The sequence below is a fragment of the Podarcis gaigeae genome (assembly GCF_964106915.1).
Source record: "Podarcis gaigeae genome assembly, chromosome: 4".
Classification (NCBI taxonomy): Eukaryota; Metazoa; Chordata; class Lepidosauria; order Squamata; family Lacertidae; genus Podarcis; species Podarcis gaigeae.
The window spans coordinates 43,915,880-43,939,776 of record NC_139677.1 but is presented as its reverse complement, the minus strand read 5'-3'; the positions used below and the strand labels follow the sequence as shown (position 1 = coordinate 43,939,776).

At 41.2% G+C, this 23,897-nt stretch overlaps 2 protein-coding genes across 6 annotated transcripts in view; one reads left to right on the top strand and one right to left on the bottom strand.

The window, feature by feature from the left end:
• Positions 1-23,897, bottom strand: part of PHEX (phosphate regulating endopeptidase X-linked) — a gene marked incomplete at its 5' end in the record, with an annotated part of 95,468 nt that overhangs the window by 10,006 nt on the left and 61,565 nt on the right. For both annotated transcript variants that reach the window (XM_083734262.1, XM_083734263.1), the window contains 3 exons: positions 1,754-1,808; positions 11,398-11,456; positions 19,237-19,340. In XM_083734262.1, coding sequence (XP_083590388.1) covers positions 1,754-1,808; positions 11,398-11,456; positions 19,237-19,340 — 218 coding nt within the window. The remainder of the gene's footprint in view (positions 1-1,753; positions 1,809-11,397; positions 11,457-19,236; positions 19,341-23,897) is intronic.
• The window catches only part of LOC310842511 (uncharacterized protein), a 259,255-nt gene that overhangs the window by 217,860 nt on the left and 17,498 nt on the right, over positions 1-23,897 (top strand). The window contains exon 5 of one of the 4 annotated variants that reach the window (XM_083734638.1): positions 8,763-8,942. The exons of the other annotated variants lie outside the window; for them this stretch is intronic. Coding sequence (XP_083590764.1) covers position 8,763 — 1 coding nt within the window. The 3' untranslated portion in view covers positions 8,764-8,942. Of the gene's footprint in view, positions 1-8,762; positions 8,943-23,897 lie in introns of those variants that run through there. 4 annotated transcript variants of the gene reach the window in all.

Below are 23,897 nucleotides of genomic sequence, written 5' to 3'. Positions count from 1 at the left end.
ATTTAACTGGCTTTTTAATTTCAGCTGCTCTACAGAAACTTGAAGCATTTCTTAGTTAGCTGAGGCAACATAATAAATAGTCAGTTAATAATATAAACGAGTTAGTAGGGAAGCTGTGACCCTCTAGATGTTGTTGCACTCAACTCTCAGCATACTCAGCCAGCATGGCCAGTGGTCCAGGAAAATCGGAATTGTAGTCCAACACCACCTAGAAAACCACAAGTCCCCCACCCAAATATACAGACGTTGTTTTAGAAGAGGAGGCTGAGATTTCAAAAGCATCTCTCACAAGATTTAGCAATCCAAAACATGCCTTCTGAGTAATGTCTAAAACCTGAAGTCTGGTTTCATTTTAACCCTACTTTTTTCTTTTGTTATGCCCTCCATGAAACATAGCTGGCATGTAATAAAATGCTTCATACTGATATGTTGTTTTTTTTCCTATCAGTGCAAAATTCCATTATAGGCCTGAGGTTAAAATTATACATTCTGTGACAAGTTTATTATTTTATATTGCATCGTAGACAGGTGTGGCATAAGATATGGAATACAATCTTAAGAGTTAGACTGTTCAAGTTTTGATAATATCAAGCGGTGTGCCTAGAATATAAAACCAACCCAGATCTCAGCATCTTTCTTTGTGACTGAGAAATATTGGAACAACGGCACAATACCCACTGCATGATCTGTATGAGAAACGCCGTTGTGCTCATGTCCTGCTTGTGGGTTTCACATGGATCCTGGACTTGGGCAGTGTATACACTAACCCATTAGTAGCAGAACATTGGAGTTTTTCCTCAGTCTAGAATTGCTAATGCTTGTCCTCAAAATGGTGTTCTCAATTCAGATTGATTCTAGATCCTGCTGCCCACAAGAGAGGGTGTGGTTACTTGATGTGTATTTGCAAGTGATGATTGCCATCTAAGTATACACCCACCAACAACATCACTGGGCATGTGTGGGTGAATCTTCCATTACTGGGACCACCTACATCTGCGTTATGCACAATGAATCTGCTATGAGCTTTTCTTTTCAGAATGAAATGGGTTTCTCGAGAAGGATTTTTCAGTGGCAAAAAAAGAATCAAGAGATCTCGACTGTGTGCAGCAAAAATAGTCTCCATCTGGGGATAGCTCAGTTGGTACAGCATGAGTTTGAGCCCCACATTGGGCAAAAGATTCCTGCATTGCAGGAGGTTGTGCTAGATGGTCCCTTCCAACTCTAGAATAATTCCCAGAGGGATTGATTGTAAAACCACCCTGGGAACTGTAGCTTCTGGGAGGAGAATAGGAGTCTCCTAACAACTCTCTGCACCCTTAACAAACCACAGCTCCCAGAACTCTTTGGGGGAAGCCATGACTGTTTAAAGTGGCATCATGGCGCCTTCAAAAAGAAATGGTGTGAGTGTAGCCTTTATGTGCATAGAAACCCCTGACATTTGCATGGCTGGAATGTAGCTTGCTGTACAAAAGTAAGAGTCACTTCCCTTGATCCTCACACTTTTGCCTCTGGCCTTGCTCACTACTTTCATGTGGCTGGTGAGGGAACATAGTCGTCAGGCAGTCATAGGTTCTGACCCCTGCAGTACAACAAAAACTACACATATCTCCTGATTTTCCAACTTTCTCAAGAATTTCTAATATACCGATTTCATTTGGCAAATTATTTGCCAGTTCATTTCCCTTTAAGTTCCTTTTATTTATTTTTTCATACCTATACATACATCATTTTAGTTTTAAGACTTTGCTTTTACCTGGGATATTCTTTTCCCCAAAAGAATGGCTTCTGGAGCTCTCCTGCTGGGAATCCTATGATTTAAAAAAAGAGAGAGGCGTAGTAAATTCAGGCCAACTGAGTTCTGAAGCCAGGGCTTTTCTAAGTCTTTTCAGATACTTCCCACCCAGATGGTTAACATGACCATATATGAATCAGGAACACTGCATTGGCTTACAAATGGACCAGATGCTAAGGCCAGGCAGGCAAAATTTAAAACACATTTAATAAAAGCATTAGCTAATTTTTTAGTTTTTTCACCCCTTTTTTTGTAAAATAGATAGCAGTTTAAAAAATCAGCAGAGCTAATGCTTAAGTGAGTGGGTTTTTTAGTAACACAGAGAAGCAGTGGTGGCACCATTATATCTGTGGGATGACTTGTAGCTGTTTTTCCTTCAAAACAAAAATTAAGCCTCCTTTTTGAAAAGACTGATCACATAATGTATAGTCTGCTCCTGATATAAAGAGCTTGCGGTTGCTGATTAAAAGGAATATTGAACTCTTCTAATCTCCCACCTGTCAAAGACAGCAAACTAATTGATCGATTAAATATATTTATATACTACCCTTCATCAGTTTACAGAATGGAAGTATCAATAAGCAATAAAACCGTGCAACAAAAGCAACCTGCAGATAAAAACAGAGCCATCAGCAAGCTTTTAAAATGCGTAAAAGACTTCAAAGCCCCAGACGTGTTATGTTAACCCTTCAAGAAAATCACAACTGCTCAGAGTGTTCTCATCTCCTTCGGATGTCAGAGGATGGGGCTTAAAGCCACTTTTGGACCTAAGAATAATCATTCCTATAATCTGCTTTCTTTTGTATACCGTATTTTTCGGCCCATAGGGCGCACCTAGTTTTTTGGGGGGGAAATAAAGAAAAAAAATTATTTCCCCCCCCCCGGCCCGAGCTTCCCCAGCCCCCAGAACAGGCAGCTCTCCGCAAGCCCTGGGAGAGCTGCGGGAAGCCCAAAGCCTGGGGGCGCTGAGCTCAGCACGCCCCCAGGCTTCGGGGTGCAGGCAGCTCTCCCACGGCTTTGCGGATAGCTTCCTGAAGCCTGGAGAGCGAAAGGGGTCGGTGCGCACCAACCCCTCTCGCTCTCCAGGCTTCAGTGAAAACCTGCATTCGCCCCATAGGACGCACACACATTTCCCCTTCATTTTTGGAGGGGAAAAAGTGCGTCCTATAGGGCAAAAATACAGTATTTGCTGCTTCTTTTACAACTATGCAATTTCCCCCTGTTTCATCCACCCTCCTCTTGTCTTCCTGCTCCACCTTTCTCTGTTGTTTATATAGAGAAGGAACAATCCTTCCCATCCTTTTCTTCCCCTGGACTCCTTCCAGCCAGTTATCATGAGCTGAAAGCCAAACTGCTTTGTCGCTCTCAGATGCATCACAGCTTCCACAGTTGAAGGTGGCCAGGCACTCCCACCTATCATCTCTCAGGAAAGGAAATGGGCAAATACTTCTGCTTTAGGTGACACCTGAGGCAGTTCTCCTTGGTGGTGAGCTTTAAAGGGCAGCAGACTAAAGAGCAGAGGAAACTGAGTTACTGGTGTCCTAATAAGTGATCAAATAGCAGCAGAGAGCATAACCTAAACAGTCTCTACTTGCCATACCTGGTTCTGTATTACAGGCTTTCAATGTCATATCATATTATATGCATCCATGGAAGGATTCTACATAATTTGATTTCGCATTTAGTTCAATAAAGGTATTTCTTTGGTTTCCTCTTCTCTCTATTTTTTTATTTATTGCTGCTAATACACCAGAAAAAAATCCATTGAAACAAAACACCATGCTGCAAGTGAGCCAGACAATGATTCACTTGCCTAAATGGGTTAGACGGTGGCCATTGCACATCCACACACAGTTTGCGAAGTGTCCCTGTGATTGATTCATCGTGTTCTTAACTTTCAGGTCAATGGATTTCCTAGACTTCAGGATTGGGTGTGAACTGGGCACATGAAGAGGAAATCGTATGACTGCTTTGCCATATGCCAAACTATGTACAGACCCTGTTAAGAAGTCTGCAGGATCTCATATTACAGTACTTGGCTTTGGCTTTCAGCAAATGTTAGCAGAGGAAACCCATGCCTTAAAAGTACTCTCTTTAAGGGATAGAACAAAAACACCCCCTATAACTTGCAGTCTACAGCTTACAGGGGTTAGCAAACTTTTTCAGGAGGGAGCCAGTCCACTGTCCCTCAGACCTTGTGGGGGGCCGGATTATACTTTGAAAAGAAAGAAAATGAACTAATTCCCCACAAATAACCCAGAGGTGCATTTTAAATAAAAGCACACATTCTACTCATGTAAAAACATGCTGATTCCCAGACCATCTGCGGGCCAGATTTGGAAGGCGATTGGGCCAGATCCGGCTCCCAAGCCCTAGTTTGCCTACCCATGGCTTAGGGCTAAGAGTTAGCATTGTTAGAGATGATTGTTTCAATGCACACACATTTGCTTTTCAAAGAGCCCAGCTAGCCTTGCCTCCATAATCCCCTTAAGAAGAGAAAAAATCCTCACCAGCAAGCGATTGATTTATTAAGCTGATGGAGCCATTTCTAAAAATTGATGGAACATCCTCCTATTGGGACGGGAGGCTTTCAGCACTTTCCTTACAGCATCATTTCAAGGGATACACTAAATGTAACTCATGTTGAGTGAAGCAACAAGCAGCATGTTCCTTTGGCCTGCCCATCTGCTATCTGCCGGCTGCTGTTTCCCTGCTGCCTTTGCCACCTGTTTTGGCACTGATGTATGAGACAGGCAAATTGCAGAAACTTATATTCTGGGGATCGCAGTATCTCTAATGGTCTATGGTTGTTTGGAACTTGTCAAATAAGCTGATTTCTATGCTGTAAAAACAATTTAATTATACTAGTGTGGAGAGCAAGGCTTCCTTGATTTATTTATTTTTAAACCATAGCCTATCTGGAAGTGTGAATTTTTATTTCTGCCATGTGTGCTGTTTAGTATCTCAGCTTCATAGCACACAACCATTCTAACTAAATACATATTTTTTACCCAGTAGAATAACTATATATATATTAAGGTCTAGGCAGTGTGGGTTTCATTTTAAGGAGTTTTCTCTCACAGCTCTGTGGAGGATTTTAGAGAGTGTCGCCATCACATCATCTGTTAGTGGTAAGCTAAGGATCCATAATTGCTGTTTTGATGTTGGACTTCCAATATTATTATTATTATTTATTAAATTTATATGCCACCCTTCATCCAAAGAGTACAGAGTGGTTTATAGTATGAAAACACAAAGTACATAATATGCAATATCTAGGGCAGAATGAGATGGAGTTTGAAGGCATCCCCTTCAATCCATTCTGAAAACTGCCTGGAGTAAACCCACTTTTACACAACCAGAATCTCAGTTACAACTGGAAAATCATAACCCACGTTTTTATATTATTATTAATCATCATAATCATTTATAAAGTGTCATTTGGGAAAGAGCCAGGGCAGCGGGGGCAAGCTGATAAGCACAAACCATGCCAGAAACTGTGAGCTCTGCATTGCACATCATGCATGCTCTGCTGATTTTTTCCATTAAAAATCTTCTCTTTTTCACTAATTAGTGACTATTTTTCAGCAAAGCTACATGTTAGATGTTTTCCGCAGAGTCTGTGCTTGCCACCAGTAAGCTTCTGAATGTTGCCTCTGCACACTCTGTTGATTTCATTAATAGTAAATAGATTACTCCATTATGGAAAGGTACCATTTAAAAATGGAAAGGGCATATAGTAAAATGTACCTTAATGCTTTCTTGAAGTGCTGTATAGGTGCTTGCAGACATGTATCCACACCTACAGCTCAGATGGTTCACAAATCAAATCCTGAGATTCATTTCTTGTAATAGGTCTTCAAATATCATTTAACTGTTTAGAGTAGCCAAATTAATTTTGACTTAAGTGAAATTAGTTGGGTGATCTAATGAAGGTTGCATTTAAGATTGATTAGTTCATTGATTACTTGGCTAATCAAACTCATTAAACTTTAATTTTGCTTAAATGTCTACCAGCGAAATAACATGCCCTATATCTTGTGAAAACAATCCATCAAACATAATTAGCAATAGTACATTTTGAAAAATAAATGCATTAATGAATATTAACATTAGCAGATATTTAGTGAATATAAAAAGTTACAAACCAAGACCTGAAGTTTAACAAACTGATTATGGAGGGGCAGATCAATAATGCCCTTGTGAATTTGGCTGGTAATTAAAAGAAAAAAAGAGAAAAAAAGTGGAATGAAGGAACCTGAATTCTTATGAGACATGGATATCTTTAAATCAGGGTTCAGGAACCTGTGGTACTCCAGATGTTATTGGATTCCAACTCCCATCAGACATCTGACGTAATATATGGTGCGATATGGTCATCTGCAGCTTCTTGCCCAGCCTCCAAGGAAGACTTGTGTAGAGTACATTACAGTAATCCCCTGTTGAAGTTACCAGTGCATGGATCACTGTGGTAAGCCTATCCCTATAAAGGAAGCTGGGGGAAAAGCAGTCCATATCATGTAGGCCATTTGTGCCTCCATTGCTAGTGCTAGGATGCTAAGAGCACCCTAGACTGCTCACTTGCTCTTTCAGAGGAAATCAAGGAAATCCAGAAAAAGCAAATTCCCTAACATACATGTGCAAGGGTACACAAAACATCTGAGAGAAGTTAGTACTAATGAGGAGAATGAGGAGTGCAAACAGAATCAGAAAAGGAACATATAAGGCAATGATACGAAATAATAATATAAGAACTCAATGAATGATGTAATAAAATGGAAAATCTATGGAAGCATATTTCTTGTGCAAAACTCCCTATATTAGCATAACTGACTGACTCTCACACACACAGGATGAAACCTTTAAAATTAGTCAGAAAGGCCAGGAGGAGGAACACTACAAAGATCAAGCTCAGAAACAAAAGGATGAGAAATAGATACGAAAGAGTAACTTTCAATCTTTAGGAAAATAGGAACAGCTTGAATCTTTTAATTAGCAAGCCTGCTTGAACATGTAAATTCCAGAACGACTCTGCCCATTAGCCATAAGAAAGCTGGTGAGCTGTTTTTAAAGTGCTTTCTAATCAATAAGCTTCTGATTAGCCAGATTATTTATGTACGGGTGGGGGGACCCTGCAAAAAAGTCCAGCAACTATGCGATAATCCCCTCCTTTCTAACTGGGAAGAATGCTGCCATGTACGTCTCTTAATATTTACTTGGCTACCCTTCTAGAACCTCTATGACAAATACATGCCCAATTTGATATGCACATATTTTAATGTAATTTAAATAGGCATTTGTACAAAAAAAAATGAGGAGGCATTCAAAACTAATTTTAACCTTTTTAATCTCACTAAAAGAGAAACTGGACCATACTGAGCAATTATTTCACTGTCTCACTAGTTTAGGGCAGAAATTCATCCACAATAACTTCGTTTCCCGAAAGTATAAATCCCTGTGGGAGAAAAACATGGGGCGTGGGATCACACCCACAGCATACATTTAAAGCACATGATTTCCCCCAATGAATCCTGGAAACTGTAGTTTACCTTGCATAGAGCTACAATTCCCAGCACACTTCACATACTACAGTTTTCAGGATTCTTTGGAGAAAGCCAGATGCTCTGAATGTGCTTTAAATGTATGTCATGGAGGGATCGAGTGAGGTCTTAAGGCAAAATATTTGGGCTTAACCTTCAGCTGCTCTGACCTGAATATCCACATTTGAGCAATTGAAGGAGAAAGCCAGAATGTTTTGTTTTAAGACTTTAATATCTTTGTTTTATTAGTCAATATAGTAAATATCTCCTGCTAACCTAGCAGTTTGAAAGCACAAAATGCAAGTAGATAAATAGGTGCTGCTCCAGCAGGAAGGTAAACGGCATTTCTGTGCGCTGCTCTGGTTCACCAGAAGTGGCTTAGTCATGCTGGCCACATGACCCAGAAGCTGTACGGCGGCTCCCTCGGCCAATAAAGTGAGATGAGCGCCGCAACCCCAGAGTCGTCCACGACTGGACCTAATGGTCAGGGGTCCCTTTACCTTTATAGTAAAGATATGGTTGTAGTGATTAACTACATCCTTTCAGGATCCAAAGAAAACTTTGGTCGAAGTGCTTCTTGATGCTCTGAAGACCAGTAATACATAGATGGAAGCCCTATCGCACAATTGTTATGTGATATAAATCATGCCTGCGTACATACAAGAGTCGAGCCATACTTTTAGAATATTTTTTAAACAACCAAATGTTTAGGGTTGCCATATTTCAAAAACTAAAATTCCTGACACCTGCAAAAAAATGGTTTGGGTTTTTTTTTAGATTTTGGGGGGGAACAACCCCAAATTGTTGATTTTTTTTTATTTTAAGCTTTTTTAGCTGTTTCCGCTGCTTTTTCCAGCACGTTGCCGTACATCTGGGTTTTCCTCGCATTTACCGCTTTGGCAAAATCCCCCCAACACCATTTTTACACCCCAAAACCAGGACATGTCAGGAATTTTCCTGACGTATGGCAAGCCTACACACTTTGTGTACAGTTGTCAGTATACCAAAGTTAGCAGTGAAAACCTCCTCTTCATATGCAGATGTTCCATTCAACAGGTCATATGAGTGCCTGATTGTGTGGAGGATGCAGGGAGGAGTGTCAGCCGTTGGTCTTTCTATAGGGGTCCCAATATGTGGTAGTTTTTTTTAAAAAAAGGTGATGAGGTTGATCTGCCCCAGTCTGTATGTGAACATACCATACACACAACTTACAAATATATATGGCATAGATATATGTCAAGGAAATGTTTTGCCAAAGCCATTTGGTCACCTTTATGTCAAAACGACTGGTTATATTCTGTGTTAAGTTTAAACTCCCGGGGGGGGGGGGTGCTGGCATGTTGCTGTTAACACAGAATTGGTAGTACAGGAAGCAGTTGCTCCAACAAGAATAAACTATTTGAATCAACACCCTGTTTCTTCTTCCCTAGAGATTAATAAGAACCTAATAAGAGCCTATCTAGTCCAGCATCTTGTTCTCACAGTGGCCAACAAGATCCTTGTGGGAAACCCATGAGCAGAACCCCAGTACAAAAGCACTCCCCACTTCCCCAGTGTGGTGTTGTGGTTAAGAGTGGTACATTCGTAATCTGGTGAACCGGGTTCGCATCTCCACTCCTCCACATGCAGCTGCTGGGTGACCTTGGGCTAGTCACACTGCTCTGAAGTTTCTCAGCCCCGCCCACCTCACAGAGTGTTTGTTGTGGGGGAGGAAGGGAAAGGAGAATGTTAGCTGCTTTGAGACTCCTTAAGGTAAAGGTAAAGGGACCCCTGACCATTAGGTCCAGTTGTGGCCGACTCTGGGGTTGCGGTGCTCATCTCGCTTTATTGGCCGAGGGAGCCAGCGTACAGCTTCCGGGTCATGTGGCCAGCATGACTAAGCCGCTTCTGGCGAACCAGAGCAGTGCACGGAAATGACGTTTACCTTCCCGCTGGAGCAGTACCTATTTATCTACTTGCACTTTGACGTGCTTTCAAACTGCTAGGTTGGCAGGAGCAGGGACCGAGCAACAGGCGCTCACCCCGTCGCGGGGATTCGAACCGCCGAAATTCTGATTGGCAAGTCCTAGGCTCTGTGGTTTAACCCACAGCGCCACCCGCGTCCCTCAGGGTAGTGATAAAGTGAGATATCAAATCCAAACTCCTCTTCTTCTCTTCTTCCCGCAGTTTCCAGCAACTGGTATGTATAATCATAGCCCTGATGCAAGCAAGCACACAGAAATATGCTGCTTGCGTGCCTATATAGAGCAATAGACAACTCTAAATAAGTGCAGTTCATGCCACATGGATTTGTTGACTCTTGAAAACAGCAGGTAGCAAGATCTCAAGGTCAAACACTAGCGATACAAAAAGGTCAGAAGGAGAGATGCACGGAACAACTGCTTGTATGCCCATGACTGATTGGTTACGTTTGACAGGTCTCGGCTTCTTGATGCTGTTAGACACAGCTAGCTGTGAAATCCCAGACCAGGAACCCTGACTCTCCTTTTCATTTTTTCTTTTGGGACAGCTTTGTTTAATCTGCTATAGCATGGCAGCTCTGGGGTCCAGATCATACCAAAATGAAAAAGAACTTAAACAAAATACCAGAGGATTCAGTCTTGACTAATCAGAGAGAAACATTTCGTGCTGTGAATCTGCATACAAGCACTTGTGCTGAAGTTAGCAGGGGCAGCCAGTTTTCTCAATCAAAGAAACCAGTAAAATCAGTCTTAAATAACCTTAAAGAAGTAAAAATAAAAATGGAGAAATGCCATAATAAAATAAGACATAGAAAAGTAAGAAAAAACCCCAACTTCAGAATAAAATAATTTCCTTATTGAAACCAAAGTTTGAAGAGTTAATTGTGCACAACAAATTCGGTACTAAATAATACTGCTCAATTCTGCCTAGCTAAAACCTAGAAACTTTGTTAATTGAGCAGCATATAAATACTTTATTTAAAACACCAACAGGAACAATACTGATTTTATGAGCCTGAACAAAATCAGAGAATTTATCAAGCTTAAAGTCACATGGTTTCAATGCCAAACAAGGTGCAATAATCAATGACTAACTACTTCACAGATCCATGCCTTCATGTCTTCTGTCTGTTTCTAGCAACATAATTCCTTTAAGCAGAATTTTATTTTTAAAATAAAAATTAATTTTAAAAAATACACTATCCAGGTATTTGGAAGCTTAGCATGCCTGCATTAAAGGACCTCTCCGTCTGTGATGAAAGTTGGCTTTGTAATCTGCAGCAGCTCCCATAATACTAACAGCAGCCCGATCCTATGCATGTTTTTTTTCAGAAGCACATAAAGTTGAGCCAACTTTTTTCAGAAGACTGAGGGTTGTATTCAACACTGCATGCATGATGTTCCACTTCTGAAGTGGGACTTCCCCTTTCTCTTCTCTCCCTGCACGCCCCCAATTTTTTCTCAATCCATAGACCCACCTGGAGGAAAGGGCAGGACAAGTGGAAGCTACTGCTCCTTTTCTTGCCCCATTGCTCTTCCCTAATACAGACAGAAAGGAGCAAGGAGAAAGAGCATCAAGGTATGGGAGTCTGGAATTGGTAGTAGGTCTCCTGATGAGCTATAGACATCAGCAACAGCTGCACCACGATGCTTAACCCCTGATGTTGTTCCTGGAAACACCCAAGGATGTGATGGTGGCTGGTACCCAAAAACCTTAATAAACCTGAAAAACACTTTGCATAATTGTTTTCATGCTGCACTAGCCTTGTCTCTATAGGAACCACATGGTGTGTGCAGGTACCATGTTACTTTCCAAAGCAATAAGCTTCTTCCTGGTGGGACAGAAAGTGTTATGGCATGGGGCCATGTAATCTGCCTACTCTAGTTGGCTCCTGTATGGGGCCATTACGTGATCACTTTGGAGCAACTCCTAAACTGCAGTAGTAATGTATTAATAGGCCCTTAGAGTCACAACGGCACCAGCTAGCAATTGGCACAGGGGTAAGAGAAGATGAGACTTTGATATTTGAGGAAGCAAAGGGGATACCTTTTTTCCCATGTAAGTAATGTGGTTGTAATTTTAATCAATGTACATTTTACTCACTGATCTGATTTGTCGATGAACTGTAAAAGGCATTGACGGTAGTTGGACTTGTAAACCACCTGCAGAAATAGTGAGAGCAAGTTAGAGTTGATGGTTTTGCGAACAAGACAAACAAACAAAAATAGTGAACTCTGTAAATTGAGACCAGAATATTTAAAAAATCATCACCACTGCTTTCATGACTTTATGGCTTATGTTCAAAGAGTGGCCGTAGAGCACATCCTTTGCATGCAGAAGACCCCAGGTTCAGTTACCTGACATCTCTAGTTAAAAGGACCAGGCAGAAGATGGGAAAAACCCCTGCCTGAGACCATGAAGAAACATGGGCAAGTCAGTGTAGAGAATGCTGAGCTACATGGATCCAACGGTCTGGTTCAGTTTAAGGCAGTTTCATCTGGTTATCCATTCCCCACTCTCTGTACACACTTGCAGCTGCCTGAATATCACATGGACTTGCACTCCAGACATCACTAACAACAACAGTGCACTGCACCCACATCCTGTATCAGCACAATGTGCAATTAGAACACCCACTCCCTTTGGCACAAAAATCTATTCCTGGTTGTCAGTGTCCCTCCCTGCATGTCTTCTTTCAAATAACTCTTCAAAAAAAGGGTCCCACAGCCTAGCACACTCTCCATTCCTCTGGTCAAACCCTTCATTCTTTATGTTCACCCATGGTAAAAATTGTGCTGAAGCTCAGTCAGAAATGTGTTTTGAATATCAGGACGGAATCCAGGGAGTCCCCTCCTTTCCCTACACACACACACACACACACACACACACACACACACCTTTTTTTTCTTCACAATCCATTTCCCTCGTGGCCTTCTTTGTCCTTCTTTCCCCCTCCTTCTAGCACAACACTGTTCCTGACCAGGCTTCACCATCGCAAGCACACTGCAGCATCATACTGACTAAGTAACATCTGGGGAAGTGTAGATTTGTTTCTGAATTGGAACATTTAAAATTAAATATGTGCATTAGGAAACCATATTTGAAAGTCCTTGTTGTTTCAACCATTTGATGGCACCCTGTCTCTCATGATTGAGAATAAATGCAAATAAATCAATTAACACCAGAATCAATGAATGGGAACGTCTAATAAATCTTCTAAGGGCTAAGCTGCTCAGAAAATTACTTAAGGGCTGTCATAGGCTATCACTTCAGTAACTTTGCTTTTTACTTTCTCTGTAAAGAGAAGAATTAGTCTCTCTCTGTCTTTTTAGCCTGAAAGTCCTTTGGGGAGCAAGTGCTTGAGAATGAAGAATTTTTTTGAAAAAATACTTTAAAAATTTGTTTCTGCATTACTGTAGCCAAGGTAGTTTACAACCTATAAAAATATCCAACAAAAATCATCTTGTCATCTATAGCAATTCAAAATATAACTAAAAGCAAATAAGCAAAATTCAAAATATATGTAATGAAGGCACCAGGCATGCCTCCCTGGGGAGAACATTCCACAGATGGGGAGCCACTGCAGAAAAGGCAGTTCTCATGTTGCTGTCCTCCAGACCTGTCACAGAGGAGGCACACGAAGAAGGGTCTTAGGTGATGATCACAGGGTCTGGGTCCGTTCATATGGGTAGAGGAGGTCCTTGAGATATTGCAGTCCTGATCCATTTAATGCTTTATAGATCAAAACGAACTCTTTGAATTGGGCCTAGAAACTAACTGGCAGCCAGTGTACTAAGGCTGGGATTGGCTTTATACAATGTCTTGCCCTGGTGAGCAACTTGGCCACTGAATTCAGCACCAGCTGAAGTTTCCAAATTGTCTTTAGAAACAGCTCCACATATAACACAGTGCAGTAATCTAACCTAGATGTTACCAGAGCATAGATGACATATGTTAGGCTATCCCTGTCTAGATAGGGCCACAGCTGAGCCACCAGCCAAAGCTGATAGAAGGCACTCCACACCACTGAGGCCCCCTAAGCCTCAAGAAACAGTTTACTCATTTCTGTATATTTTTGAAAAAGCTGGAAAACTGGAAATTAATGAATTGAAACATCACAGAACACTATCATATGAATATCTTACATATCCATTATTATCGACTGAAAATAATAATTGTCCTACCAGAATTGAGAAAGAATTGATTTATGTCTCTTACACACAAGGAGAAAATGATAAGATGGCAGATATATATTTTTTGACAGATAATAGAAGCCAGAAGATGACTGACATCTATGCTGAGGAGTTGGGAGAAAACATTTAGCAGGGTTGACTGCATTCCAATTTCAGAGTCATTTATGGCAGCAGCCAAATAAACTAATTTGAAATGCAGTAGTAGAGGCGCTTATAAAGAGGTGCCCTCACACAGGACAAAAATGAATGACTTTTGCAATGACCTGCAGGGAAACATTTGAGACACTGGACATTTTTATTGGAAATTTAAAATGCCATTGCATTTCAAGTCTCTACCATGGTCTCAACCTTTGACACTATCTCTTTTATTCATATCTGCTTCCACCGTCTCAAAGCTTTCTCTGTTTCTAAGTTCTTGCACAAAGAGTTCTACCAGATTTCATCAAGAGACCTGAGTTCTGTCCTATGAGTCTTCTTCAAGCGACAAACATTCAGGACACTTTAAGCAAAGTATCAAGTCTTCCAAATGTTTATTGGTTTGCATTTTTTACATTTTTCATCGGTGTAACAAAATATATTTTTCATCCCGAAATATTCATATGTACTATTGGGCAAACAGGCAGGAAGATTCTATTTTATTTTTATTCATTAGATATTTTTATACTCTGCCTTTCCTCCAATCCAGAGCAGAAGCAGGCTTCACATCAGTGCTCATTAAACACTAGAGATTGTGGTATCTTGGCTTAGTTAGTACGGTGTGCTTTTTTCCTTTCCCCCCTTTTCTTCCTTTACTATATTTTATTGGTTTTCAAAGGGGTGTTTTTCTTAAGAATCAGCCTTATCTATGTTTCTGAAACTCACTTTACTTGAAGACCTCAATTTACTTACTTTGCCCTAACCCATAAGAGCAGGGAATAGCTAACTCGGGCATATCAAGAATGCCAATTGCTCAGACAGGCCCTTAATTCACCACGAGGCCCCTTGTAAAACCATCTGAAAGTTGTCATAGGTCTGTTTCATGCAGACAAACTTTGGCATACGTAATCATTCCCATGAAAGAAACAACTTCCACACGTCTACTAGCAGGTGAACTGATGCCTGTATTTCACTGCATGGATGTGCTATCCAATTCCATTCCAATCTCCCCATCTGTGCATGCAACAAACTAGGTAGCTTAGAAATTTGTGTGTACATTGTAAACAGATGTTGAAACTGGTGTAGGGAAGGGACAAGGGACTTCAGTCCTGGAAGCTGAATATGACTCTGCAATGCTCTGTTTCCCAGTTCTCAGGGTATTCCTCATGCCATCTCTCCTTCCCAGTTCACCCACCCACAGCATTCCTACTCTGTGCCCTCCTCACCTGCTTCTGCCTGGCTGGAGTGTGTCCCTGAGCTGCACTCAAGCCTCTTCCTTGCCTGGATGGAGGGATCAAGTGTGTGTAGAATCACTTGGCTTATATGTGGCTGAAATATAGACTATATGAACCCTCTTGGACCCACAACTGGCAGAGGATGCGTTGGTGGTGGTGCTGCCACTGGGGGCTGCCCAGTTGGCACTGACCCATCACAGGGCTTTCTCAGTGGTGGCGCCCTGGTTGTGGAGTACACTCCTGAGTGAGGTGCACCTGTCCTCATCACGATTTAAGTTTCAGGAGCAATTTGAAAACATTTCTGTTTCCCAGCATTTGGTAGTAGAAGAATACTGCTGTTCCTGGAAACCCTGAGATCACTGAGTGGAATAATGTTTTTATGTATACCTGCTTTTAGGTAGTTTTAGAAATGTTAGAATTAATTATAGAATTGTAATATTTGAAGAGACCCCGAGGGTCATCCAGTCCAGCCCCCTGCAATGCAGAAATAAATATGACTAATTCAGGTCCATTGATTTCAATAGGTTTGTGCTGAGTAAAACTTAGTTGAATACCACCTAGCATCTTTTTAGTGACTTAACAGTGCAATCCTAGGCATCTCTACTCAGAAGTAAGTCACACTGAGTTCAGTGTCACTTACCACCAGGTAAGCCAGTATGGGATTGCAACCTTAGTGTAGGTGATTTGGCATATTCTTGACATATTCAACAAATGGAGCCAGATTCTGACTTTTCATGCTTGCTTCCCTATAATTAGAGTTGGAACACATCCCAGAATAATTTTGCATGGACAGATTTTTAAATATAGGTTGCTAACAAATTATGTTAAATTTCTAGCTTAATACAGAGCAAGCAGCTTATGTGAAGAGACTTATTTGTACAGCTCTAATTAAACTGATATCTTTTCAGAATTTTACTGCAGGTTTCCAGGCTTGGTCTTGAAAATATTTTATGAAGAGAAATTTGCTTGCAGTAAATCCAAAATTACAGATTGCAGAACGTATTCAACAAACATGTACAGGTGGTTATCTATATATAGCTTCCCCCCTCCATCCATATATTAGTCCCTAAAATATGCTGCTTCATTGTTACACCAGTTTCGTCACACACTAGCAAACCTAACCATGTCTCCTCCTCAGATGTAAGTCCTATTGAATTTGGTGGTTCTTACTCTAGGGTAAGTGAGACTAGGATGCAGCCTAAGCCTACAGTGAGGCAAAAGACAGCTGACAAAGAAACCCATCAGAAGGAAGCAATGAGGACATGTTTACTTACAAGGGGAGAGAGATAGCAGTCCCCCCATGTTAGCTCCAAAATGCAGCTGTAGCTGATCAGCAAGTAGTTTATTCATGGCATATAACTGCAATACATACAACTCACCTATATACAGTCGTACCTTGCAAGTCGAACAGAATCTGTTCTGGAAGTCTGTTCGACTTCCAAATCGTGGCTTCTGATTGGCGGCAGGAAGCTCCTACCGCCAATCAGAAGCTGCGAAAGCCCCGTCGGACGTTCAGCTTCCAATAGAACGTTCAAAAACCAGAACACTCACTTCCAGTTTTCAATCGTTCGGGAGCCAGAACATTTGACTCCCAAGGCATTCGGTAGCCGAGGTACGACTGTACTTAAAGTCAGAAGTGAAAGACACTTGTAGTAATATATTTTCAAAAAATATGGCCTGTCCTACTTTCACTGTTCCAGTACTTCAGGCCTTCCGTAGGTGATAAAATATTGTGGAACCTGTTCTGCAGTCATGAATATTTAGACCACATCACTAATGTGGTGGGTCTGTGAGGTCTTCCACTGGTGCCCACGAAGCCTCTAAGTCTTCCCACTCATGGCCTCTTCAGTAATGAGGTGGTGAGGGAAGTCACCCAAGTACATTTTGAAGGTGGAAGTTGGAAGAACACTCTGCCATTTATTCTTGAATTCCTATGTGCTTTTCAAGGATCATAAATTCTGCTGGATCCAACTTTTACCCAGGAAAACTGTGTGGTGGGTGGGGGGGTGCGTGCGCACACACACACACACACACACACAGGTGCACAAGAGTGCATTCTTTCTGTTTCTTAGTGGGGGTTGGGACAATCTGGACAGGGAGAAATGACTAGAGTGGGGTGTTGCCCCCAGCACCACTCAAAATCTAAAAGTGCCCCCAGAACTAAAAAGGTTGGCGAGTCCCAATTTAGACTCTTTGCTTCCGTTGCATTAATTGGCCCCTTGAAACTCAAACAGTCTCTATCTTTCATTGGGGCTCGAGGGCAAGCCCATAGAAGATAATGATGTCAGAGCTGAGAGATGGGAAGTGATTATGTTCACGTCACACACACAGCATATCAATGGACTCCTCATTTTCTATTGGTACAGCATTTTGAGAAACACACATGTAGGAAAAGAGTTAAGCCACATAAATATGAAGATCAAGTGGAGAAGGGGTGACATTAAGCAGTCCTTGAAGGAGTAAGCATTATTTTTTTTTATTTTTTTGAGATAAGCTCAATCACATTCTACCTCATGCTGAGTCAGGGAATAATCCCCTTCATTTCAAAGTATGCCAGAAATGGGGTATGATTCACAGGGGACAGCCCTAAACTTGTATATTTCAGGGATTATCTGCCAATTAATTTCACCTTCAGTGACATTTTCCATCATACTAAGAATCTCTTCAGGATATATTAGTGCAGCTAATAGCCACTTCCACAAGAATGAAGGATCAAGGGTGTTTATCTCCTTCTTCATAAAGGAGCAAATGTTTTTCGCTGCTCTGGAAACTCATGGCGAGATAAATATAATGCGTTTTGCTGATCTATGGCACAGAATAGTCTCAAACTGATCCCTTCAGGGTTCTCTCTTACAGTTTCAATGTATTCCTCCATCACAATTACTATATTGCTGCAGCCACTGCTAATGCTTCTGAATAGTATCACAAATAGTGTCACACACGCAAGGGCTCCAGTCCATAGATCTCCCTTCCTCATGCTTGCTATGAAACACCACCCCATTTTCCTTACCAAATATTACCAATGTTGATCAATGGTTAAAGGGCCAAAAACCTGAATTCATCACACAGGATTGGTACTATTAGACATGTCAGTGCAGGCAGAGATCTGTCACATACCCTGTTTTCATAGGCATCAGCTATTTTTTCCCACCCAGTAGGAAAAATCCATATCACTGCATTGGAAGCAGGATCTAGAATCCTGATAACAGCAAACTCAATCTCTTAGTGCCTGTCCTTATGTAGTGAAAACAGCACCATTCATTCACAAGAAGGTGACATCAGCAGGCTTTGGGAGAGGACAGGAGTGCAGCTCAATGAAGACTGAGCATGCTCAGTGGGCATGAAATGCTGGCTACTTGTTGGGTGGGGCAGCAGGAAACTAGTGGGGAGGAGAATAGAATGGAGTATCCTAGAAGAGAGCATGGCTGGCTGGCTGGCTGGCTGGCTGGAACCCTGAATGGGAGCACGTGGCAACATTTGTTTGCAAGTCCCACTTCCCTATATCAGACAGTACACAGCTACTCTGCAGAAGCTTTTAGTAGACTTTATGGGGCCACGATACTACTTAAAGCGAAACATGAATCACAAGAAGCACAACAAGTGCAACTAGCAAGGAATCAAACACTGAAGTTAGGTCTTTGGCAAGCAGTGAGTGACAACAGCACCTTGCCGAGTCTGTGAGGTGTGCCAATTACTGGCAAAAGACAGAGATGCATATCCAACTCCTGCTACTCATCCACACTGCTCTCTCCTCCTCAGATGCAAAAGTACATTCCTTTGCAGTCTGGTCAAAACCAGATGAACATTTGAAAACACATTTTAGGAGAATAAGTTTGATAACCAGGACTAAGCCAAATCTGTATTTCCAGCTCAGGTTTTCATATGGAGAAAATTCAAATTCTATTGAAGTACAGCATCAATTTAACTTCGAACAAAACATTTTAAGTGACCTCAGGTTATGTGCTAAGTATATATACCATTCCTGTGGTAAACAGGTAACTTAAGTTAGTAACAGCAACACTTCCTCTTATTTTTAGAAAAATCTAATGTACCAAAATTGTACCGTTCCAAAATTGCCACAACTGCCAGCAGAAATCCTATCTCATTACAATTCAATTATTTGGGGGGGGGGGGTTGAAAGAAAAGAAAAGAAAACACACACATTAAGCTCCAAACCAACCAAAGCTAAGCACTTTTAATTCTCATTGATTTCACTGTGTGAGATTTAAGCACCTGCGTAACTCCACCATTGAAATCAATGAGGCTTAAAAGTGCCTAACTTTGGCTGGATGGTGCCCTGAGTGTTTATGCTCCCCGCATGTCAATTATGTGATGAAGTACCGGTCTAGTTTTTGATAATGCATTTCTTTTCTACTCACTCTGTTTTTGGAACCTCTTTTCTCAGCCAGTAGAAATCGGACTGCGCTGCCTGCTTGCGGGTCTGAAGCACGTTGCCAAAATAGTCTGTTTCTAAAAACTTCATCTGGGAATAGAATGTGAGGGTTATGCAAGTATAACCAATAGATTCAACGAGGAAAACAACTGCAAAGCAAAACATTCTCAAAAACCCTATGCTCTGAATTGAAATGTTCTGATACTGAGCAAGAATTCATTTGAGCTTTTCTTCACAGATTTCTTTTTTATGTTAACATATCATTCCCATAGAGCAGCACCATTTCTATTAAATCCATAAACAGCAACTGTTGAAGGAATGGGAATTGCTTTATAGAATTGAAGGAATGGGAATTGCCTTACAGAATTTTATTTTTACATGTTATGGCTGAAACCCCTAATCCACTTACCTGGAAGTAAGCCCCACTGAACTCAATGGAACCTGTTGACATGTGAATGTGAGGAAACTGCTGAATATTTAGAAGACAGCCAGGAATTGCAAAAATGCTGACATTTCCCAAGAAATCCCACAGTCCGCAAAACATTTTTTGCCTACTATTCAGCAACTGAGATACTTTTCAAATAGCAATTCTACAGGCACAGCTTGTATCTAGATATATGACAAAGCAATCCTATGAAGCAGGGGGAAGAATCCAAGTTGAATTTTCTGACACTTCAGAAGCCCTGGCAGCTCAGTGCAGTTAGAGCAAGAGGAGGGTCTTTTTCTCTGCCTATCCCCCCTCCTGTAGGGATGGAAAGACTGATGTTGTTCAGAGCTTCTTTGGAGTAGAATGGTACTTGGGGGGAGGGTGAAGGGGCTTGGAATCAAGTGGATCCTCAGATACACTTCACATGTCCCCTTCCATCAGAATATCTACGCCTGCCCAGTTTCCTGCTGACATACTAGAGATGGAGGCAGCGAGCTAAGTACCATCATGCCGGCGGACCTCCCTTGTCAGTGGTAGCACAGCAATTTCCACATCCAATAGCCCCTCAGCTAATTTTCCACTGGCTTTAGGATTACACCCTAAAATACTATGTGCATTTCAGCCACTGCTAGCCATCTATCTTTTGGTGCTAAGTAAGGTATAAATGAGGGCAAACTGCAAGTGAGGGCAAACTGAACTATCACACCCCATGGGGCATGCAAGAGCAAAGAAGGGCAAGCAAAGCTAAAAACATGCATTTAAACATGAAAGGTTTGCAAGCAAAATAAATATTTATTTATTTATTAAAGCTGATCTCCCCCTGGAGTTTTAATACTCACAAAGCGGCTCCATTTTTATTTATTAATTTTCAAATTACACCCTTCAAGGGCCAATAAATATTTTACGACATCGAGGAGTAACAAAATATGACTGCTGACAGTGTGGAGGTGACTCAGATAACTAGTAAGCAGATAGAATGCCAGAACCTCTAGTTCAAACTCAGACTCTGCTGCTACAGATCATAAGTCGTTAATGTCTAATTACTGCTCCTGGCTTGTTTGAAAAGTATCGGCAGCTTAGTGCAACTTTCAAAATACCAAAGAGTGCGTTAAAAAAAAAACCACCACCTTCCACAAAACCTTTTATTCTGGTGCATGTAACAAAAGCTACTTAACCTTTGAGATGTAAGACTGACTTCATATTTCTTAAATGTCAAGTTAAAAATATATTGGGAAAATGTTTGTGAACAATTATTCCCACCCTGTCTCTTACGTGGTAAAGTTAAGGAATTTGTAAATTGTATTTCTACTGTTTTGAAGGAAATGCAACATATAAACCATTTGGAAAATATTAAGAAGGGTTACGCCCAAATAAGACCACTTAACGGCAGACTTAATATTAGTTTCCAAAATGATACACATGTTAGTCTCCTGAGCAAAAGCAACCAAGAGTCTTGTGGCACCTTAACACCAATATTATGACATAAGCTTTTGTGGTCTACAGTGCATTTCGGGTGCATTATCCTGCATTGGGTGGGTGGGGGTGGGTGTAAATGGTGAGGTCAGAAGGAAAGAAAATGCAGAAAAGTACAGCCATGGCAGCAACATTTTTAACAGTGGCCATTCACACACACAAAAAGAAAACAACAATGACTGTTGATAACACAAACATTGTGGCATTGGGAAGCCAATTAACACATTTGGTATGATAAAAATCCATTGTTCTGATTCAATCCGCAAGTGATAGCATTAAACCGCCTGGCATATTGTAAGTGAAGAGTTCACTGCCACCCACTCAGCAAGTGATGTCCTTAAAGTTCCACCATCTATCTGTCTGCTGCACCTTAAGCTCTCTCTACCTTCCTTCTCACATTCTCTGATCTATATCCCAACCTGTGTTGCTAACCATTAACTCAGTTTCAACAGAAAACCATTGGTCCATTTAGTCCAGTATTGTTGCATAGACTCTCCAGAGTTTCAAACAGAGTTTCTTTTCAAGCCCTACTTGGAATCTGGGACACTGTGTATCCAATGCATGTGTCCTACCACTAGCTAAGCCCTTTTGCCTTCTTGTAAATATAATTACCCCCAGGTGAAGAAGGGCCCTGCCAAGAGCAGCTAGTTCTCTGCTGCACCCCAGTTATTTTTGCCACACCAGTGTCAGTGTCATGCATCAGAACCGCCACATGCAATGCAACTAAAAACACATACTAGAAAATAAATGAGCTGAATTATTGCACTGATATTCAACTAACATTTATTCAGAGTAGACCAACTGAAATACATGGACATGACTAAGTCCATTAATTTCAATGGGTATACTCTGAGTTAAGCCTAGTTGAATATCACAGTTTGTGAAATATAAATGCTACTGATAATAAATTAATATTATTAATAAATGATTTTGTTATTGTTCCCCCCACACACACTTATTCCAAATTACTTCTATTTTTGGTTGACCAAGCAACTTGAAAATAAACTAGATCTCCTACTTTCTCCTACTTTTACCCAACTGTAGAGTTATTGCCTAGAAAAGATTTGTTGTAGCTGTTTGGCTTGTCTGGCTTTAAATATCTGTAACTATGAAGTTTCACACTACAATGATTTGATAGGATGGGAACATAAAGCAATAAAAGGAGTGACTTATTATCATTTCCCAGCTTGCTTTAACCATCACAGGCAGAACTATGGCCTCAGTGAAGACACTGTGTGGTGTATTGTAGGTCTACATATTTTTAGCTTACTGAAATATACAGCAATTTTGCAGTAGGATTATGACTCAGAAAATGGGTTGCAACTTCCATTAATTTGTTCCAACCACACAGCTGACAATGATCACTGTTTTGTCTCAAAGACAGACACTGCATATATTGCAAAATAAACATAACTAGAGACATGGTTAAGACTTCCCTTTATGGGTTAAATAAGGCTTGGAGTACTTACTCATCGTCCTCCATTTCAATTAAAAACACTTTATCCTCCAGAGATGTGATGCTTAACAACAGACTCATGTAAATAATGTGGGAGATTAAGCAGAACTCAAGAAATGTGCAAAGCAAGGGAAACTGTGCTATAGCTAAAGGCATACATTTTAAGAGCAGAAATGCAGCACTCAGAAAGTTAATATCCCTTTACCTCCTGTGGGAGCTCAATGTGTCAATGTGCAAGCCATTTATGTCTTGGACAATATATCCTGAAATAATAACTCCTTTGAGAACAAAATTTCAATTTTGAATCAAATCCCAATCAAACACCATTGCAGTCTGTTGGTTTGGGGTTTTTTTAAAAATCAAACATACAGCAGGCTTATTTTAAGACACTAGCTAGGTAATGCAAAGTAATTCCCGGAGGTGTCTATACTCTGTGCACACACATACACAAAAGAGCCCGTGACTGGCTGAATGTTCTGAAAATTGCTTCTTGCAATTTTTTCAGCTTCTGGAGGAAAGAAACTAGAACCTGTGCAGGACACAAAAACTTTGCCCTCACCCCACTAAAAATTTTTTTTCAGGTAAAGGTAAAGGTACCCCTGCCCGTTCGGGCCAGTCGTGTCCGACTCTAAGGTTGCGTGCTCATCTCGCTCTAGAGGCCGTGAGCCGGCGCTGTCCGAAGACACTTCTGGGTCACATGGCCAGCGTGACGAAGCTGCAGCTGGCAAGCCAGCGCCAGCGCAGCACATGGAAACGCTGTTTACCTTCCCGCTATAAAGCAGTACCTATTTATCTACTTGCACTTAAGAGTGCTTTCAAACTGCTAGGTGGGCAGGAGCTGGGACCGAACGGCGGGAGCTCACCCCGCTGCGGGGATTCGAACCGCCGACCATACCATCAGCAAGTCCTAGGCACTGAGGTTTTACCCACAGCGCCACCCGCATCCCTCTTTTTTCAGGTAGTCGTACCCAAATGCCTTGATGCCTGTTCTTGTGTTTGAAATTGCTTTTCAAAGTGGAACGTTGAGATTCTTGTCCCCGATTCAAATTCTTTCTTGGTGCAGTACAATTATTATTATTTTATTTATTAAATTTCTATACCGCCCTTTCATCTGAGAACAAAAATGCATAACATAGTAGCAAACAAAAACAATACCCCACAGTTTAAAAAAGGCCATAGATTGTTTAATTAGCCAAAGGCCTGGAAGAAAAAGAATGTTTTTGCATGGCGCTTAAAGATATGCAATGAAGGTGCCAGAGAAGCCTTCCTGGGCACCTGGGCATTTGACAAG